This window comes from Vitis riparia, chromosome 16, assembly GCF_004353265.1.
Source record: "Vitis riparia cultivar Riparia Gloire de Montpellier isolate 1030 chromosome 16, EGFV_Vit.rip_1.0, whole genome shotgun sequence".
Taxonomy (NCBI): domain Eukaryota; kingdom Viridiplantae; phylum Streptophyta; class Magnoliopsida; order Vitales; family Vitaceae; genus Vitis; species Vitis riparia.
In genome coordinates this window covers 9,892,558-9,914,486 of record NC_048446.1, presented here as the reverse complement: position 1 = coordinate 9,914,486, position 21,929 = coordinate 9,892,558, and the positions used below count along the sequence as shown (strand labels likewise).

The 21,929-nt window shown below is 38.0% G+C and overlaps 2 protein-coding genes across 2 annotated transcripts in view; one reads left to right on the top strand and one right to left on the bottom strand.

The window, feature by feature from the left end:
• Window positions 1-1,746: 1,746 nt before the first annotated feature.
• LOC117933489 (non-functional NADPH-dependent codeinone reductase 2) lies at window positions 1,747-3,775 on the top strand. The gene is made up of 5 exons (XM_034854867.1): window positions 1,747-1,943; window positions 2,050-2,225; window positions 2,328-2,571; window positions 3,073-3,252; window positions 3,351-3,775. The coding sequence occupies exons 1-5, from the start codon at window positions 1,788-1,790 to the stop codon at window positions 3,576-3,578; spliced, it is 984 nt and encodes a 327-aa protein (XP_034710758.1). The 5' UTR covers window positions 1,747-1,787; the 3' UTR covers window positions 3,579-3,775.
• Window positions 3,776-7,102: 3,327 nt separating this feature from the next.
• Window positions 7,103-21,929, bottom strand: part of LOC117932986 — a 90,951-nt gene continuing 76,124 nt past the window's right edge. The window contains 3 exon segments of the mRNA XM_034854327.1: window positions 7,103-7,594; window positions 18,065-18,157; window positions 21,141-21,215. Coding sequence (XP_034710218.1) covers window positions 18,098-18,157; window positions 21,141-21,215 — 135 coding nt within the window. The 3' untranslated portion in view covers window positions 7,103-7,594; window positions 18,065-18,097.

Sequence of the window (21,929 nt, the reverse complement as noted above, 5' to 3'; positions counted from 1 at the left end):
ATATTGTGGCTACAATGAGGGAGTAGAGACGTTAATGATCATATTTTGAAGGGACACTATTCTTAGTGAGAAAGTCACTGGTTGAGAGCCAGAAACTAAGTATCATCCTAGTTGGATGAGAGTCCCAAATTTAAAATCTTTAGATTTTTCTATAGATATTAGAGGTGGAGCTTGTCAGGCAGTATTTGAGTATGTCATGAGGAGTTCATCCTTATTTCATAGGCTCTATAAATAGTAATCTCTCTTTCTCTCTAAAGCATGAAAAGCTGTGACCAAATAGAATAGCTAGCTTTAGGGGGTGAGTCTTCAGCAAGAGAGTCCCTTTGTGATTTTCTTTGTGAGGGCTTTTAGGTGGTGCAAAAACAGTGCATGAACCATAGCATCAGTGGTCTGAGTATTATTGACATCATTGGGAAAAGCGGCACAAACGGTTCAAATTCTAGGAATTTGCTTTTCTTAGAACCTTCCTTAGAACATTATGACTAGTATTAGAGATGATGCCAGAGGTGTACCTTGGTGGATGGATGATCTATTCAAGTTTAGAACATAAAGCTCAATATAATGTTGGATCTGGGGTTGCACAGCGCAGGACAAGTGAAATACCAATAGAAGCACGGAAGAAGCATCATTTGTTGGCATGGGAAACTAAAATATAGACAAGACTAAGAAATTAAAATGGAAGTATATAGGGCCGGTGCATATGATTGAGATGATAGGAACATGCTAAAATCCTTCTTCCACATGATAGGATTTTTTGGGTTCCCAAGTCTTCCCAATCAATTTTATCATAATTGATTACAAACTTACAATTGTATCTTGGAGGATTTATCTTGAGGTTAAATGATGGACCTCACTTGAGAGTTGTACAATCTAAAATGCAAGTGAAATGATGAGATCTCAAAACAAATCTTACATATCCAATACAATATAAGATTTGAGGGTAATTTCATATGAAGTTGCAGACAAATTTAACAGTCCACATGGAGTGTAAGGTTGTTAGGCGACTAGTATGAGAATCAAGCCCTAATCCAGTGAGATCCATAAGAGATGATGGGCAGAGATACAAAAATGCAAGGACAAAATTGGTCCTTCATGTCCTTCCCGTGTACCCTTTCCAAAGTCAACGTAGTGGGTTTTAAATAAGAGAAACCATCCTAGCTAATTCAATGCTCATTAGAAAAATTATCAAAAGTCAATTGTGCAAAGTCAACCAAAAAAGAAAGTTTGGTTTTGAGGAGTTATACATCACAATCACATTAGTTACCAGATATTAAATATTTTTCTCTTCATAATAGACCTTTCAATAGCTTAAAAAATGAAAAAGTCGGTCCTTAGTCTATTTGAATTCTAAAAAAATATAACCATAACAAGAAAATACATGAATTTGACCAATAGGGGGAGTGTAGTTGCCATTACTGATATATACCACCTTCATCCTCCTCTCTTTCTCTCTCTCTCTCTCTCAACCAGTTGACTTTATTGATGAATTTTGAGTAATTTAATAAAGAAAAAAAATCAAAAAAGAAAAAGAACCCCTGGTTTAATTATAAAGGAATCCTTTGAAGGAAGGATAGAGGCATGCCATGAAATCCCAGGGGACATGGAAGATCCCATGCCTTGATACGTAGACTTCAATAATTTAAACCTCCTTCAGTTCTTTCACGATTATAATGCAATTTAATCAAATGTTCTGTATAATGAATTGTCTTGAGAAGACAGTTATGTAAGTTGACTTTTTGTAGGTGTATATATATAGACATGTAATCAAAGAGAAGAGTCATGTGTAGATGCTTGGTGGGTTGAAAAAAGAGAAACTGAGGATGAGGATGAGCAACGAGGTGCAGTTGAACTGTGGGATAAAAATACCCATCATTGGATTTGGCTCTTACAGCTTCCACAACGATAGAGAGAAAACTGAATTAGCAGTCCATATGGCTCTCAAGGTATATAATCTCATACAATGCCTTCTTTTTTTGTCTAGGGATTTTTTTTTTTTTTTTCCTTTTTGGAATGAATTAAACTGAATATATGGTTGTGGCACACGTACAGATGGGTTACAGGCACTTTGACACAGCAAAAATATATGGGTCTGAACCTGCAGTTGGAAAGGCTTTAACAGAGGCGATAAGGGATGGAAAGATAAAGAGAGAAGAGGTCTTTGTGACATCTAAGCTTTGGGGAAGCGACCACCATGATCCTGTTTCTGCACTGAAGAAAACCTTAGAGTAAGCTAATGCATGCATGCATATGTTTACATATATATTAGAGAAGTAAGAAGTAAGAATGGATGAAATGTACAAGATTAATATAAATGTATGGGTTTGCAGGAGGCTGGGGATGGAATATTTGGACATGTACCTAGTGCACTGGCCAGTGAAGTTGAAGGAGTGGGCATGCTACCCTGTGCCAAAGGAAGATGACTTCGAGCAATTGGATTTGGAGACAACTTGGAGCGGCATGGAGAAGTGCTTGGATTTGGGATTGTGTAGGGGCATTGGTGTCAGCAATTTCTCCTCCAACAAGATCCAACGCCTTTTGGACTTCGCCTCGGTTCCTCCCGCTGTCAATCAGGTTCCTCCTCTTTCACATTTCATTTTAGCATGCATCAAGAACCATGCCAAATGATCCCATATAGATTTTTGTTCCATTCATCACGAATGAATTATTGTGAGTCTTTGAATTTTTTTTTCCCTTATGGCTTTGTACATGCAACTAAATAAAGAAGCTTTAAAATTATCAAGGTCAATTTATAGATATAAATTAAATAATATTGAATTTGAAAATGACAATTTTAAAAATCAGATGTAACATAGGATGGCATGAAGCATTGACCAAGAGATAAGTCAACGGAAACAGCCAATAATGATAAATCACAAACCTTACGTTATATACATTCCCATTAATTTTTATGAATTGTCTTGATAAAGTTTCAAACTGCCAACTGTTCCTTCATGTTTGGTTACAAAACCACCTCTTCAAGCCAGCAAAGGTTAATGGCATGATATTGTTTATTATTTTTATAATCTTGGTGGTAGAAAATATGATGATGAGATGAATTGAATAATAAAACAGGTGGAAATGCATCCAATGTGGAGGCAAACAAGGCTTAGAGAGTATTGTGCAGAGGAGAAGATCCATGTGAGTGCATATTCACCCTTGGGTGGCCCTGGCAATTTATGGGGTTCTACTGCTGTGGTTGATAGCCCCATTCTTCACTCCATTGCCCTCAAACACAATGCCACTCCTGCTCAGGTACTCTCATTACAAATTTACAACACAAGAAGATTTCATCACTCTTCAGTTCTTACTTACATCTCTCTTCTCTTCATCCTACTCCTGCATCTATGAAGGTTGCCCTAAAATGGGGATTATCTAAAAGGTCAAGCGTGATCGTGAAGAGCTTTAATCAGCAAAGGATGGAGGAGAACATGAAAGCCCTTGATCTCAAACTGGACGCCCAGGACTTGCTTGATATAGAGAAGTTGGAGGAGAGGAAGATCATGAGAGGAGAGGTTTATGTTAATGAAACAACTAGCCCATACAAGTCAGTTCAAGATCTGTGGGATGATGACATTTGATGACACAAACACCTGCTATTTCACCATATATTGTTTTCCTTTTCTTTCATGAACTTGTCATGTAAATGTGGTTTCCCATCCCAATCCCATTAGGTTGTGTTGCCTCTTAAGGCTGTAACTATAACTACCCTTATTTTTTTTTTTTTTTACTCAAGTTATAATTAATATATAAATGGTTATCCCAGTGGCATGAACAATTATACTTTTCCAACAAACAGGAGGAGGGTTACGGATTAAGAGTTGGATGTCTCATGGCATCTTTCACAATTACAGGGCTCTCCATGATTGCTTTCCTTATCCCTCAGAGATTGTGGAAGGATCCTCAGGCCACCATGGCAATAATGCATTAGAATTATTAGAAAAGCAAACACAAACACAAAATAACAAATTTTGGGATCTGTTTTGTAACTGTTTTGAAAAATAATTTTGAAAAACGGTTTTTAAGAATAATTTTTGAAAATTGTTCTTTAATGTTCTGTAAAATAAAAATATATTTGGAAACTTAAAATATTTTTAACCTGTTTTTAATATTTTTAAATATGTTTTTTTTTAAATAATTTTTATGTCTAGTGTTTTATCTCTAATCATTCTATTATAATTATTTTTTAAAACAACTCTTAAAAAATAAGTAAAAAAAAAAAAATTAAAAATATCATCTAAAAACATGTTTTTTGTTTTTAAGAACATAAAATCGAAAATAATTTTTGGTTACCAAAGATGTTTTCCTATTGTTTTTGTTCTGAAAAATAGAAAACTGTTCTCTGTACCAAACAAGCCCTTAGCTAATTTCAAAGCTAACAAATGATATATGTGCATGTATGTAGCAGTAGCTAAACTAACCACAACTAACAAAGCAATAGCTTACTAAATTAATTCTAACTAACAAGCTGCCTTAACAATCCCCCTCAAACCCAGAGTAGTTAAGCTCTGTACCTTGAGTTGGGCTCTAATTTTGTAAGTGCATCAATGGTCTAATCAAGCTAAGGAACATGTCATATATCAATCTTTTTGTTTTTTGTTTTTTGTTTTTTTTTAATAAACTTTTCTCTCGGTCCAGCTCCATATGTTTTGTTCTTGTACGCAACACTGGGTTTGGGTTTAAAGATTGGGTCTCAGGACCACATTACTGGTGGTCTTGAAATTAAATATTTTAATTCTGATAGCAAAGACTTCTGATAGTAAGACTTCAATATTTGGCGTCAGTGCCCAATCTATAGATTGTGAGCTACTTCTTAGAGTGCGAGGAAACTAGGTTTGAACCAAAATAAACACATAACCTAATGCAGATCACCTATCATCTGGGTTTGAAGCTCAATCAGCATCACCAAACCCAGTAGGATCAATAATAGGTGATTTCCTAAAATGTAATCCATATTCCAAAATCCCTTCCAAGTATCTAAGAGTCTTCTATTAACATTATATGCAATTTCAAGTCAAGTGATTGATGCATGATGAAATGCACCAAACATGGTCCTATTTATGCAACCACACATCTTGTACTGGATCACTTCTAACAGAAAGTTTTAGCCCACTGATCATTGGAGTGTTGGGACCCCTTGACATGAGGTGACTTTATGTAATCTACAAACCAGATGAGGTGTAGACGGATCAACAAACCCCTCTGGTTCTTCCATGGAGACCTCTTCCAGTAAGGCCTATTCAAGAAAGCATTGTTTACATAAAGTTGATGTATAGACCAACAGTGTGAACAAGTTCAAGTGAACATAATTCTGATTATAATATGATTAACCATAGGGCTAAACATTTCATTAAAGTTGAATCTTGCTTACTGATGGAAACCCTTTGCGAAAAACCTTGCTTTATACTTCTAAATTGGATCCATCTAAATTCTCGTTTACTTTAAACATCCATTTACTGCTTTTTTTACCAGGTGTGGAGCAACCAAAGACCAAATCTAATTTCATAGAAGAGCTAAGAACTCATCCATCACTAGAGCCCCCCAATGCTCTTGCTGCAAAACATAAGAAATACCTATAGGTTTTGTTGCTGCAAGTAATACCTTAGGCTTAAAAATCCCTGACCTAGATCTGGTTATCATAGCATACCCATTGATAGTAGCAGCTTGCTTTTGTACCTTAAGATTAAGAGCTAATTCAATAGAGTCAGTAGCAAAAGTAGGAGGATCTAAAGCATAATGATAAGGAACAGAACTTATATGAACTGACATATTTTGCTATTAACGAACATATTGGACATTTTGAGAAGGGAAGGGAGAGCAAATAAATCTGAAATAGGTGTTGTTGGAACATCAATAGATTGTGACTGTGACCAAGATTTTCTTAGTGAAGCAACTAAGGTAGGAATAATAGTGGGTGGAACACCTGTAAGTCCAGGAGTAGTCATTGATGTATTATGAAAGCAAGACTGCGAATGTTTAACAAAAAGAAAATGAAAACTCGTCAATATAACATCCCAAGATATAAATAAAACGACCATTAGGATCAAGACATCTATAACCTTTGCAATTCAAAGCTATAACCAAGAAAAGTACAACAGACTGATATATACCAAAGTTTATGTTCATTAAAAGACCTAATACCAAGAAAGCAAGCACCCAAACACTTTTGAGCATCAAATAATACGGTTGTGTTTTGAATAAGACCTGCAGGGGAGACTTGTTACCAAGGATTGCTTTAGGAAGCCTATTTGATAGAAAAACAGTGGCACGAGAACCCTCATTTTGAAATTTAAAGACATACATGCAATGACTAAAAGAGTAAGTCCAAATTCAACAAATGAGGATTGGGTTCAATGCCTTTTTGTTCACGTGCATGAGGACAGGAATTCCTATGTATAATGCCATGAGACTCTAGATAATCAATGAAAATATGATATTCAACTCTGAAATTAATTTGAATTGACTTGATTTTGAGGCCAAGCTATAACTCAACTTGAGTTTTGAAATTCACAAAGGTTCGAAAGGTGTCTAATTTATTTTGCAAGAGATAACCAGAGAAAGTATCAGTATAGTGAATTTTTGCAACTTGTAACCCTTAATTGTTGCAAAAACTTGTCAGCACCAAATCAAGAAATTATTATTATCGAGCTTCACAGAAATAGAATGCATTAAGGAAAAACATAAACATAAAAGAACCTGAAAATGGACTTTTCATTGAATTGAAATACAGATTACAATCTGACCTTAAATAGCTCTTTCAGTTGTAACAATCTTTAACCAATTTCAAAGCTAACAAATGGCATGCACATGTGGTAGTCGCTAAACTAACTCTTAACTACCAAAGCAACAACTTTCTAAACTAACTCTTAACTACTGCCTTTACAAGAACCATTGCCAAGAAGGTGGTCTGAGGTTCTTTCAGCCTACATCCCACTGCCAGTTTTAGGCATAAGGAAAGCAATTCTGAAGGTTCATTTTTGTGTCACATTTCAAATAACACCAGATGCCCCAAGGGCTAAAAAATGCTACGTCTTGAATATTGACTGATGTTAGAAGGGCTAACAACTTATACACCACTTTGAATCTCTTTTAGTGATAATGCCAGTGATTATAATTCTATATGTTTGTATAAATTACTAATGAAGAGTGAGCATAATAAAACTAAATGCATTTCAAGGAAAAATGCAACCAAGTCATAAACATAATATGAAGTTAAGCAAAAATGCAGTCCTTCAAAAAGTGATAATTTATCTATCCATATTCCTAGGTCTTCTAAAATCCCCCTGAAATCAGGGATTTGGTCTGTCGAATGCAGCAGCTGATAAGTTTGTGAAGTTTCAGGTTTTGCTGTTAGAATAGTATAGGGAACAATCAGTGTACAATGGTCTTGCATTATGGAACACTCCTTCCAAAAGTAGAGACTTCCAGTTGTACTATGGAAGTCAATCTTACAAGAGGCGCTGGCCTGGTCCTCCAGTTTAACTTGTTTGGGGATTGGCTTTCTGGAATTTTAATCCTTCACGGTTGAGCAGGTTCACCCACATGGTTGCTTTCAGCACCCTCACTGGTTTCAGAATACAGAATTCCAAAAGCTTATCTACATGGGGAGAAGGAAAATATCAGAGAACAGATGACAAGAAAGAGAATAAAATTTAAAAAGTTGGTGACATGCTGGCCTTGCCAAGTTGGATCATAATTAGATCATGTTGAAGATAGCATTGATAGCAAGATTGAGGTGCCCAATTTAAACAACAAAAAGCTGCACAGGTTGGTGGGTCTTGGTTGAAGGAAAAATAATGGTTCTGGTGTCCTGGTACAGTTTATTGTTTAGGCTCACTGAAGGGTGCTACTACCATCCTTTCATAGGTAATCTTTTCTTTCATTTTTTTTTTTCTTTTTCTTTTCCTCTTTATCCCTTGTAACATGGGATTGTATATGAAAACTCCCTTGTCCCGAACCCAACCCCTTGCTTCTTGAGCCAGGCCTCAAGCTGCTGTCTGGCAACATGTCAAACCAAACATAGTTTCATGCTAACTGATGGGCCTGCTTAAATTTTCTTGTTCTTGTCAACTCTAATTCAATAACTACTATAACATAACATTCAGTAACATCATATTCAATAGAAAATGGGTCTTGTTGGTCAATAGCATAGATTTTAAACTCATAAAACATATTGTGTATCATTTTTCTATTTTTCCATATTATGATCTTATCATATCATGTATTATAAATGAACACACACACACACACAATGAAAAATAAATAGAAAAATTATGCATAACATTTCTCATCTTTCTTTCCTTACCGAAAAAAATCTGCAAAAAACTAATATATTAAGTAAATGCATTACTTACCATCATTTTCAATGCAACTTTTAAATTATCCCAATGATAATTCTCCAATATCGATTTTTAAAAACTGTTTAAAAATGGGGTAGTAAAAGATTTTTACTGCTTCAAATTTTAAATTTTTTTTAAAGTAATTTTTAAGAACACAAGGTAAACTAATACTTTTTGTATAAGAGTTTCTACTTTTTATATAAGAGTTATTACTATTTTCCATTTTTAAAAACAAAAAACAGGAAGTGTATTCAATCAAGCCTTATTTTCAATATTTCATGTGATTTTAACAACAGGTATATAGCTTGTATGTAGGATTATTTGACCCTTCTCTCCATTTTATAATCAATTTCTAATCTTAAATTACATTTTAAAAATTAATATAATAATTCTTTAAAAAAAGAAAAAAATTGAATTTGGTTTTCTACATAAACCATGAAAAATAGTTAAAGGTGTATGTCTTGTTATATCATTGCATTATAGTACCATGTATTGTATTGTATATCAAATGTATTGTAGATATGCTTTAAGATAAAATAGGGACTGACCACAAGTATTAATTTCCCTAAAAAAATGTATTGCACTATTGTATTATATCATATATTGTACTTAACAACTATGGTCCATATCACATAGTTTCTAAGGTAGAGCTCATTTGAAGTTGTTTGCTTGGCATAAAAGGGTTTGATTTGAGCCTTGTTGTATTTTTTCCCTTTTTTCTGGAATGAATCCTCTTTTATTTATTTGCTATTTAAAAAAAAAAAAAAAAACTAACATGCAGTCGTAAAGAACTTAGACTATGTTTGGCTGATTGGATAGGATAAAATAGGATATGTATATCCTAAGATATCATATCCCATTGGATAGGATATGCATATTCTAAGATATGATTTCTGTTAGATAGTGTACAGTTATTTAGGTTATTTACTTTTCCTTTTCCTTTTCCTTTTCTTTCCTTATTGTATTGTGGGTCCCACTAACATGTATATATATACCCAAGTCTAATATATATTATGAACTGTTTTTCAATAACAAAAATTAGGGATTCTCCCTTTTCTCTCTTTTCACATGGTATCAGAGCCTAGTGTCACGGACTTAGTCGTTCACTAAGCTCATGCGGCACTTAGGCAAGTCAAGACGCTTGATCTTGCTAAGTCAGCCTTGATCCCCAATGCTTAGCTTGCTCGGCTAAGACACTTGCGACTCGAAAGCTTAAGAAGCTTAGTAGGCAACTCCTTAAAGAATGGAAGCTCTTTATTATTTAAAGAAGTCTTTACAAGTGCTTGGAAGCTCACTTGCTTGGTTAGGAAGTGATTTGGGTGGTGCCTTGGCCAAATGAGGGTCTCACCTATTTATAGGCACCAATGGAACTATCTGGAACCTTGGAAGGTTCCTTACAAATCAAGAATATTCTAGAACATCCTACCCTATTCTATGTACAACCCTATGTACAAGAATATACAAGAGATCTTTAGAATCTTCTAGAAAGCCTTGGACTCCTCTCATGCCTTCCACCATAGTGTAGAGATGTGTGGACATCTCTAGGCATTTCTAGAACCTTCCACACTCTTCCCACCAATGGCTTAGTGTAGATGGCTCTAGGAGTCTTCAGAAGCTTCCCTTCTCCTATATAAGCCCATGGGGAGGGTCATTTGAAGCATCCTGTGACACTCTCCCCCACCGATGCCGTCGACGTCCTCGTCGTTGCCTCATTCTGAAACCTCTCGATGTGTTTCCAAAACTTTCTCAAGGCATCTGCATGTTCTCAGCTTACCTGCCTCTTAGGTAGTCCTTTCCATCGGACTAGATACTCTATCACAGGAGGGACCCCTTGTCTCCTGGTGACCCGTTCAGCTAGGATATTCTTCACCTCCTTCTCCCGTGAGGCTCCATATGGATGCAGACCCGTGCGCTTTCGATGCTTAGAGTGCTGCTTCCTCTTACCCATTGAGTTCACCTTTCCCTTGGTGACCTCTTCCATGTGTGTGCGGGCTACCTCAGCTCGCTCCCCTTTTTCCTCCTTTACTTGCACCCCTGCTAGTAAGGAGGTCTTAGGCGTACTAGGCTTCGGGTTGAATTGGAGGGCACCTAGTAGCTGCATTGAGCCCATATGTGCTTCGTCCTCCTGCTCCCTCTCCTCGATCATGGCACTAAGCGCCTTCCTCTTTGGACAATCTCGTGCCCAATGTGGACCGTCACATAGGAAGCATTTGATTTTAGGCGTGAATTCTTTCCTTTCTGCCTTACCCCTTCCTCCTCGGACGTTAGACGTCTTGCCTGATCCATTTTTAGGAGCATTGTGGTCCCTTGGAACCTCGTCTCCCCCACCCATGGCATGGCTATCCTCCAAAGACTCATTATTGGAGGAGTTTCCCCTCTTATAATCCGTTAAAGACTCTGCTACTGCCATAGCAGTGGCTAAGTCTTGAACACCTCGGCGTCTTAATTCCTGCTCGGCCCACCCTTGCAGGTTATCCATGAAGTTGAATAATAACTCCTCCTCAGTCATGTTAGGAATCTCAAGCATGAGCGAAGAGAATTCCTTGACATAGTCACGTATCGAGCCTGTGTGCTTGAGACGCCTCATGTTTTTCCTAGCCAGGTAAGCCACGTCCTCGGGGTAGAACTGCCACTTGATCTCCCTTTTGAAGTCCTCCCACGTCTCTATGGTGCAAATGCCTTTCTCCATATCGGCAAACCTTCGACGCCACCATAGAGTAGCTGTGTCAGTAAGGTAGAGGGTTGCAGTTCTTACCTTAGCCGCCTCATCCGTCAATACGATAGCCTCGAAGTATCGCTCCATATGCCATAAGAAGTTATCCAACTCTTTGGCATCCCGTTTGCCACTGAACCCATGTGGCTTCGGCACCTCCACCCTAGATGCCTCATGTGTGGCCATGACCCGTGCCGACACAGCAGCCTTGTAGATGGCCAGCTCTTGCCTAACCTCCTGGTCTCGGGACTCCATTCGAGTGGCCAAGGCCTCTATCCTTAACTCCATGCTAGCAAGCATGCTCAAGACCTTTCCTTGGAAGGACATGAACTCCTCGTGTGACACTGGCTGAACTTGTGAGACTTGCACCCCCTCACGAAGGTCTTGGATCTGCTCCCTTAGATCCTCTAAGCCCTTCTCCATGCCTTGCTCGATCAAGTCCAACCCCTCCCGAGTGTCACCCATGGCTAGCTCCACCTTGGCTAGCCTTGCCTCCATGTTAGCAACGGCATCACGAGATTTATCCTTCTTGCCTCTGCCTCGTGCAGCAGGCTCGGTCTCCCTCCCACGGGTTTGCTCACTAGACTCATCCACGTTGGAGCCTGACATGCTTCCTTTACTATGCCCACCTCGTAACCGCGCTTTGATACCACTTGTCACGGACTTAGTCGTTCACTAAGCCCGTGCGACACTTAGGCAAGTCAAGACGCTTGATCTTGCTAAGTCAGCCTTGATCCCCAATGCTTAGCTTGCTCGGCTAAGACACTTGCGACTCGAAAGCTTAAGAAGCTTAGTAGGCAACTCCTTAAAGAATGGAAGCTCTTTATTATTTAAAGAAGCCTTTACAAGTGCTTGGAAGCTCACTTGCTTGGTTAGGAAGTGATTTGGGTGGTGCCTTGGCCAAATGAGGGCCTCACCTATTTATAGGCACCAATGGAACTATCTGGAACCTTGGAGGGTTCCTTACAAATCAAAAATATTCTAGAACATCCTACCCTATTCTATGTACAACCCTATGTACAAGAATATACAAGAGATCTTTAGAATCTTCTAGAAAGCCTTGGACTCCTCTCATGCCTTCCACCATAGTGTAGAGATGTGTGGACATCTCTAGGCATTTCTAGAACCTTCCACACTCTTCCCACCAATGACTTAGTGTAGATGGCCCTAGGAGTCTCCAGAAGCTTCCTTTCTCCTATATAAGCCCATGGGGAGGGTCATTTGAAGCATCCTGTGACACTAGGGAGAAAAAAACCCTAATTATTTCTGGTTTATCCGTGAATCCATTTTGGGAAATCTTTCAGTGACCGTGTTTCATTCCGGTCACCTTTCCCATCTCCTAAAGCTTTCCGATCAACCGTATCGCCGTCAGAAAACCCTCACCGCCGGCGACTTTTCCGGCGAAGTCCTTTTCCGACACCGACCATACCATCAGGTGCACAAAGAGGAGATCTTCAAGTTTTCTCAAAGCACCGGAGGGAGATTCTCAGCCATGCGCCGGCCACGCGCGTTTCTTCTCCGACGGCCTGAATCTCACATGTTGGCGCGTGAGGGTGCGTGGAGCACTTTCCGGCCATGTGCTTCCACCTCCAGCCTCGCCTGACGTCGTCTAGCCACTCTCCATCTGTGCTTGTGCCATTCGAGCCCTGCAAGTGCATTTTTTGGGTTTTCATTGTCTTCGCCGGCCCTCCAAACAGCCTTTCCGGCGACCTCTGGTGACTTCCTCTCCACCCCGAGCCCTGCATGTGTCTTAGGAAGTGTTCTTCTACCCTTCCAGTAGTGCCACATTTGTTTTTCTTTACTATTTGGTCTATCACAACTGTGGATCCTCGGTTTTTCTTCTTTTAGCCGCAATCTGAAGTCGTATTAGGGCTCTCTTCGATCCAAACATATTTCGTTCTCCAGATAAGTAGATATGGCTACTAAAAGTTCCACTTTCTCCTCTGTCATATCTGGATCTCCTATGATTATTTCGGAGAAATTGGTTGACAATGAAAATTATTTGTCTTGATCTGCCTCTGTGGAGCTTTGGTTTATGGGTCAAGGTTATGAGGATCACCTTGTTACGCAGGAGGCGGATACCCCTGAGGTTGACATATTACAATGGAGGAAGATATATGCACACTTATGTAGTGTGTTGTGGCAATTAGTTGATCCTAAGATTCTGCTTCATCTTTGAGCTTACAAAACATGCTTTAAATTTTGGAATCAGGTGAAAGGGCTATACACGATATCCAACGTCTTTATAAGGTGGCTTCTTCTATTGTCAATGTCAGACAACAAGACATGGATTTATCTACTTATATTGACCAAATTGCCTCTCTTAAGGAGGAATTCTTGACCGTGATGCCTCTTACTACTGATGTTGGGGATCAACGAACACAGATTGACAAGTTCTTCATGGTTCTTACGCTTATTGGCCTCCGTCTAGATTTTGAGACCGTCCGCGATCAAATTCTTGGCAATTCCTCTGTTCCATCCTTGGATGATGTGTTTGCTCGCCTCCTCCGTATCTCCTCCACTCAGACTTTGCCATCTGATAACACTTCAGATTCTTTTGTGTTAGTTTCTCAACCTAACTCTCGAGGAGGACGCAGTGGTAACCGAGGTAGAGGCCAACATCCTCATTGCACCTATTGCAATAAGGTTGGCCACACTCGTGATCGGTGTTATCAATTACATGGGCGGCCTCCCCGCACTGCCCATGTGGCTCAGTCATCTGATCCTCAGTCGCCTCAACCTCCCAGTTCCTCCACATCTCAGGGTATATCCCTCATTGACAGTGAGTATGATGACTATCTCTGCTATAAGGCCACTAAGTTAGCTTCTGTTGCTCCTGTTGCCCAAATTGGTAATGCTTCTGCTTGTCTTACCCACACATCTTCTCTTGGACCTTGGATTCTAGATTCTGGCGCTTTTGATCATATATCTGGTAATAAGGATCTTTTCTCTTTTATTACTACTACCTCTGCCTTACCTACTGTTACTTTAGCTAATGGTTCCCAAACTATGGCTAAAGGTTTTGGTTTAGCTCATCCTCTCCCTTCCCTACCTCTTCATTCTGTCCTTTATGCCCCTGGTGTCCTTTTAATTTTATTTCCATCAGCAAAATAACTCGCACTCTTAACTGTTCTATCACTTTCTCTAATAAATTTGTGACCTTGCAGGACCGAAGTACGAGGAAGACGATTGGCATAGGACGTGAGTCTCAAGGCCTCTATCACCTCACCTCGCCTTCAACTCCTGCAGTTTGCATTTCCACTTATGCTCCCCTCCTCATCCACAGTCGCCTGGGCCACCCTATTTTATCCAACTTCCAGAAAATGGTCCCTCGTTTTTCATCTTTGTCGTCGCTTGTGTGTGAGTCCTGTCAGCTTGGGAAACATAATTGTGTCTCGTTCCCAAAGCGTTTGAATAATTGGGCAAAATCTCCTTTTGAACTTGTCCACACTGATGTTTGGGGTCCTTGTCGAATCGCGTCTACTTTAGAATTTTAGTATTTTGTCACTTTCATTGATGACTATTCTTGATGTACTTGGTTATTTTTAATGAAAAATCGAACTAAGTTATTCTCTATTCTCTAGAAATTTTATGCTGAAATCCAAACCCAGTTCAATATTTCTATTCGTGTTTTGCGTAGTGACAATGTCAGGGAATATTTTTTTGCACCATTTACTTCATTTATGTCCCAACATGGGATCCTTCATCATTCTTCTTGTGCTCATACTCCTCAACAAAATGGGGTAGCTGAACGTAAGAATCGACATCTTGTTGAGACAGCTCGTACTCTCCTTCTCCATAGTAATGTTCCTTTTCGTTTTTGGGGGGATGCTGTTCTTACAGCATGTTATTTGATTAATTGTATGCCCTCATCTATATTACACGATTAGATTCCTCATTCCCTTCTTTTCCCTGACCAACCACTTTATTTCCTTCCTTATCGTGTTTTTGGTTGTACTTGCTTTGTTCATATTCTCACTCCTAGACAGGACAAACTTTCTACTAGAGCCACAAAATGCATCTTCTTGGGATATTCCAGACTTCAAAAGGGTTATTGTTGTTATTCCTCTGAGACTCATCGCTACTTTCTCTCCGCTGATGTTACTTTCTTTGAGGACTCATCATTCTTCTCCACCTTTGAGTCTCTTCCTGTTTTTGAAGTCTTACCCCTTCCCATTATCTCCCAACCTGATGCAGTGCCTTCTCGCCCACTTCAGGTTTATCATCATCATCATCGTGTCGTTGTTCCTCCTTCTTTGGCCGAGGTACCTGCTGACTCACTTCCTATCCCTTTGGCTTCTCCTGCCCCGACTCTGCCTCCTTCTACTGACTTACCCATTGCTCTTCGGAAAGGTAATCGATCTACTCGTACTTCTCATCCCATTTACAATTTTTTTGAGTTACCATCGATTATCTTCACCCTATTTTGCATTTGTTTCTGCTATATCTTCTGTTTCTCTTCCCAAGAGCACCCTTGAGGCTCTTTCCCATCCAGGCTGGCGACAGGCAATGGTAGATGAAATGGCTGCTTTACACTCCAATGGCACTTAGGATCTTGTTGTTTTACCCTCCGGTAAATCTACAGTTGGTTGTCGTTGGGTCTACACAGTTAAGGTTGGCCCTGATGGTCAGGTTGATCGCCTTAAGGCCCGCTTAGTTGCTAAAGGCTATACTCAGGTTTATGGTTCTGATTATGGTGACACTTTCTCTCCTGTTGCCAAGATAGCTTCTGTTCGTCTATTGCTCTCCATGGCTGCTATGCGTTCTTGGCCTCTTTATCAATTAGATATTAAAAATGCTTTCCTTCATGGGGATCTTGCTGAGGAAGTTTATATGGAGCAACCACCTGGTTTTGTTGCTCAGGGGGAGTCTGGTTTAGTGTGCAGGTTACTCCGTTCTCTATATGGCTTGAAACAATCTCCTCGAGCATGGTTTAGTCGTTTTAGTACTGCTGTTCAGAAGTTTGGCATGTTCCGTAGTACAGCAGACCATTCCGTTTTTTATCATCATAACTCTTTGAGGCAGTGTATTTATTTGATAGTTTATGTGGACGACATCGTCATTATAGGCAGTGATCAAAATGGTATTCAGAAACTAAAGCAACACCTTTTCACCCATTTTCAGACTAAAGACTTAGGGAAACTCAAGTATTTCTTAGGGATTGAGATAGCTCAATCCAATTCCGGTGTGGTTCTTTCCCAAAGGAAGTATGCTTTAGACATCTTGGAAGACACCGATATGTTAGACTGTAAACCGGTAGACACTCCTATGGATCCAAATGTCAAACTTATATCAAGACAGGGAGAGCCTTTAGGAGATCCTGGGAGATATCGACGACTTGTAGGTAAACTGAACTACCTCACCATTACTTGTCCAGACATTTCTTTTCTTGTAAGTGTTGTTAGTCAATTCCTACAGTCACCATGTGATAGCCATTAGGATGCTGTAATCCGCATTCTTCGATATATCAAAAGCACACCAGGCCAAGGTGTGTTATACGAGAACAGAGGTCATATCCAGGTTGTTGGTTACACAGATACAGATTGGGCTAGCTCACCCACAGATAGACGTTCCACTTCCGGGTATTGTGTTTTTATTGGAGGTAACCTAATATCCTGGAAGAGTAAGAAACAAGATGTAGTGGCCAGATCTAGTGCTGAAGCCGAGTATCGAGTTATGGCTCTAGCAACATGTGAACTCATATGGTTGAAACATCTTCTTCGGGAGTTGAGATTAGGAAAGGATGAACAGATGAAGCTCATCTGTGACAACCAAGCCGCTTTGCATATTGCATCCAATCCAGTCTTCCATGAAAAGACCAAACACATTGAAGTTGATTGTCATTTCATTAGAGAGAAGATCACACCAAGATGTGTAGCGACTAGTTTTGTCAATTCAAATGATTAACTAGCAGATATTTTTACTAAATCTCTCAGAGGTCCTAGAATTAAATACATTTGTAACAAGCTTGGTGTATATAACATATATGTTTCAGCTTGAGGGGGAGTGTTAGATAGTGTATAGTTATTTCGGTTATTTACTTTTTTTTTTTTTTCCTTATTGTATTGTGGGTATCACTAGCATGTATATATATACCCAAGTCCAATGTGTATTATTAATAGTTTTTAATAACAAAAATTAGTGATTCTCCCTTTTCTCTTTTCACAATTTCCAATGGGATATAATATCATTGGATATACATATCCATTATATTTTAAAGTAGCATATCCAATAGGATATGTTATATTATCTTATATTTATATTTAATTTGTGAAATGAATAAAAAATAATTTGAAATATATATTATTTTCAATGTTTAAGATAAAAATTATATCACATTTAAATATTTTTAATTTTAAAAATGAAAATTTGGTTATATTTAACAATATTCATGATTAAATTATTTGAACTTTACAAATAATTTTTTTATATTACATTATTTAATATATAAAAATAATTTATATATCATATATTAATATTTTTTTTAGTTTTTCCTTTTTTAATCATAAATTTAATTTGTAAAATGAGTATTTTAAAAAATAAAAAATTGATAAAAAAATTAATTTATCATACATAGGATATCTATCTCTCATATCTTACCATGAGATTAACATATCCCATGTAAAAGGGATAAAAAAAAAGAGGGTGGATAATATATCCCATCACTTATCTTATCCTATGTTTGGTTGAACATAGGATAGGATAAGTGATGGGATAACTTATCCTATCCCATCACCAACCAAACATGGGATAGGATAAAATATCTCATCTCTTATCTTATCCCATGCTATATCTGGCCAACCAAACATGGCCTTAGAATTTTTTCGTCCCTTGACAAAACAATCTAGTGCAATCATTTTAACAAATCAAAATATCCTCATCAACGTGCAGGAAAATCCATGCATCTGAACTAGCATGCTACCTTCCCCTATCTAAGATGTGATTGGAATAATGTAACATTCTCAGAGTAATCCATATTTATATCAGTTTTAGAGCCAATACATGTAATTCATACCTGTCGCTGATCAAGCTTAAACCTGCATGTAATCTAGGTTTCAGCTTGCCTACTACTTTCACTGGACTTGGATGAAATACCTTGCTCAATACACTGGATGGAGAAAACAAGTGCCAGGAAGAGTATGAGAATGATAATATCAGTAAGACTAAAAACAAAGAGAACGAGAGCACTAATATACACTCCGAAGCAACTGAGAATGGTAAAGAGAGAACAAAAAAAAAAACCAAAAAACCATAAGACAGCTCTGTTTATAAGAACAGTGCCATCAACAGCTAAGAAGTTACAAGTTTTAACCATTTATGATACCTCAGGGTAGTTCCTGTACTAAATATGAATCATAAAAGTATTTGTGGTTTTCTTGAGTTAAAAAATGCAATACAAGTATATTTTGTGCAGCCTGTTGTATGATTAAGGGGTGTGTTAGCTAAATATATGCCATAACAACTATTTAATGTAGAAGTTTTTCCCAAATGAAAATAATGATTCAGGGCGCACTACCATCTCTTCAAATCAATGGCTGGAAAATATAATGGCTAGTGTTGAGAAAGGAAGATCCCAATGATGACATGCATGATGCAACCCATACTTTTAAGATTCCTCAATAAGTCTTTGGAGAAGAAACTTTTTCCCCCTTTTCTTGACAACAGGAGTTTTTCCTCTAACATTACAATAGATTTGGGCTCTATAGCATAATATAAGAGCTCACTACCATGTTTTCATACCTTCTCCACAGTTTCAAACTTGACCACAACATCTTAATTTTCCCTGCCTTTTTTAAGGTCATAAGCATGTATGTGTCACCACAAGCGGGCATTCTTTCTATGCATGGCATGATGGCAATCAACATGGCAATGCAGAAACAATAGCTTACATGACCAATCTTTTACTGCATTTAAAAAATACACTGATTAAAGAGAATGCAACTGCTGAAAATCAATTTCTTTTCTTTTAGTATGCAAAAGAACCAGAGTGGAGGCAACCCATGGACATAGACGTATATTTGAATCACACTAACAACTTCTAACGAGTGAAAGTTCCTAGCATAAAAGATTGTTTTTTCTTAAAAGGTGGATTCAGCTTAAATCTCCATTTGATGACCAACCACCACCTCCATTCCATAGACTACAGCTAACCTGAGGGACAAACTACCTGACACCTCCACTGTGCCAAAAAAATCCTACCAAAACTCATTAAATTCCCTCCATGAATTCAATACCCTTGAAAAAAGTGCTATCTCATGGTTTTCTTAAAAGTATAACCATTGGACAATCTGAAAACCACAGCAGGCCAGATTCCATCTATAAGCCCAACACAGAACACATGTAGGCTATACTACTCCTTACAGCCCCAAAATCAATCACTCAATAAAACTTAATTAACTGTGTTTATAGCTGTACAAATTTGGTGAATCACTTCCCCTTAGAGATGAGCCCAAAATCCACTTAATTTTATGTAAACCCCACCTCCTCCCTCACCCCATAAGAAATTCTACTGCATTTAACTAAATCCATAAAAAATTATTAAAACCCATTTGAGAGTGAGTCTGGTTAAAGCACTTTTTAATCTGTAGAGCTTTTGTTAGTAGTAATTCTATTATAAGTGATTTTAAGGAAAATCACTTAATATTTAGATATAAACAAAGCAAGTGCTTTGACAATATTTTTGATAATGTTATATAACCAAAAAAAAAAAAAAATGATTTTTAGAAAAGTCACCTAACAAGTGATTGTCTAGAAATCACTGTAAGTGATTTTCTAGATTTTTAAAAGTTTTTCAAACACCTGATTTCTATAACAAAGCACTTCCAAACATTAGGAAGCAATTCTAACACTCTCAAAATCACTCCCAAACAAGCTCTAAGTTTCCCTACTAGTGGATTTCACAAGATTCCCTCACTTGATCAATTTTAATGATCAGTCACCACTTCTACAGAAGCAACAAAAGTCAATCTAGAAAACAAACTATCATATGCGCACCAAGAATCCTCCCAAGACTGATCTTCAATTCTATCCATGAATCTGTCCCCTTGAACTTGGAAAAAACATGGGAGAATCCAATAACCCACAGAAGGCCTGATTCTATGCTCAATAATAAATGTGTATACTCTTCCTATTTACCAAAGGATCAAAATAACTACTCAACAAGTCTGATGAACTACGCCAATAGCCCTAACACTCAGCCTCTTCCACTTGGAGGTGAGTTCTGATTCATTTAGTGTTATTTAAAACAAACCCCAAATAAAACCATTACTAACCACCCTGTCCACGCCAAATATTGGCAGCTATAATAATTGTCAACATTGGGATGTACAATGCAGAAAATATCCATGCAAACTTTTCCAATGGCTTTTGAAATTACTACATCAAATATTTCCCTTCCGAACAGTTTCATCCAAAATAATCGATTCTCATGCTATGAAACATTTTAAGGTTGAAACATGTGTTAGAAGATTTTCATAATCAACATTCAGACTGCTCTTTTTGCAAAGTCAAAACACATTCCAGAAAAGCAAAATTTGAGCCTCTTCTTCAGTACCAGGATTGATGTGAGGGCATCCACTCTCTGAGGAGGCACATCTTGGACACAAGCATTAAACCAAACCACAATGTTTAGAAAAGAAGAGATACATGGAGTGTAAAGAAGTCACTGTGATCTTCGTGATTATTACTATCTGGAAGAAGAATAACTCCGTTCCATGGTCCCAGAGAAAGCTGTCATTTCTTTCATTCAAGGGTAGAGGACATGAATGAGAAAATAGAATAACTAATTATATTCACAGGAGGGTGAATGAAAGTAATGAAGATCTAACATTCTATATTTGTTTCCAACCCAGCACAACTGGCTTCTACTGTCTAGTGATGACAAACTTGGTTGGCTTTGTGGATTCTCATGTATAGGCACAGGTTTACAGTGTTTAGTAGCAGTTTTGTTCTTCTGTGTAGGCCCTGTTTAAACAAGGTGCATCAAAACACTGATGACCAACCCCGGGGGTGGGGCGTTGTTGCACAGAAGCATCAGCCACATGGCCTGGAACACACAGCATTATGGAAAAGTTATTAGAAGACGAGTATACCTGAAGAAGATAACTATGCAGCCAATCCAATGTTTGTGGGAATGTTGTTGCTGATATATTTACAACTGTCAAACCCTGTTCAACAACAAACCAAAAAAGAAAGAATAAAAATAAAAAACTTTATAAGTCGCACAAAGAGTAGCCTATTCTGTTCATTAATATTTCCTATTGAAAGGGCCTTTGGCATACATTGCCTAAATATGGCTAATATGGCAAGACATAACAAGACAATTTTTCTTTTATGGGCAAATTAGAGATGTATACTGATAAAAGAAGACTAGAAAAAGAAAAGTTGTAACCTTAGAACAAAGGAAATATACAGGGGCACACTAAGAGCCAATAATAGAAACAAAAAGAAGCCATACAAACAGCCTAAAAAGACCTACTCCCCAAGCAATATGTAGGAATATTGATAGAATCATGACTTATTTCATTTTTCCTTGAACAGATTGTGTAATGGTCTACAAATTATTTTATATTCCTAAAAATCAGATGTAAATAGAATAGACTAGTTGCATTTCCTTTCTTTGGTCCAAAGAGAAGGCAATTCTGTATGTATCATATATGTGTACTATTCAGAGGAATGATAGACCAGTTTCCATTTTTCAGCCATTATGGTATCATAGAAGGTTGATACCTAAGTTTTTCTCTTCTCCATTATTGCTGAGAACACCTTCTCTGTGATTAGCCTTCATCATTGATCTAGTCCTTGGCCTTGATCACCATTTCATTATTAACCTGGACCTAATCTTCTCTCATGTTATCCCTTGAGAATGTCAGAAACCTCTG

Excerpts from the sequence above, each read along its gene's own strand:
- LOC117933489 (XM_034854867.1), top strand. The coding sequence starts at position 1,788 with ATGCTTGGTGGGTTGAAAAAAGAGAAACTGAGGATGAGGATGAGCAAC. Across the intron at positions 2,226-2,327 it reads GCACTGAAGAAAACCTTAGA|GAGGCTGGGGATGGAATATT; the intron begins GTAAGCTAATGC and ends ATGGGTTTGCAG. Across the intron at positions 2,572-3,072 it reads TTCCTCCCGCTGTCAATCAG|GTGGAAATGCATCCAATGTG; the intron begins GTTCCTCCTCTT and ends ATAATAAAACAG.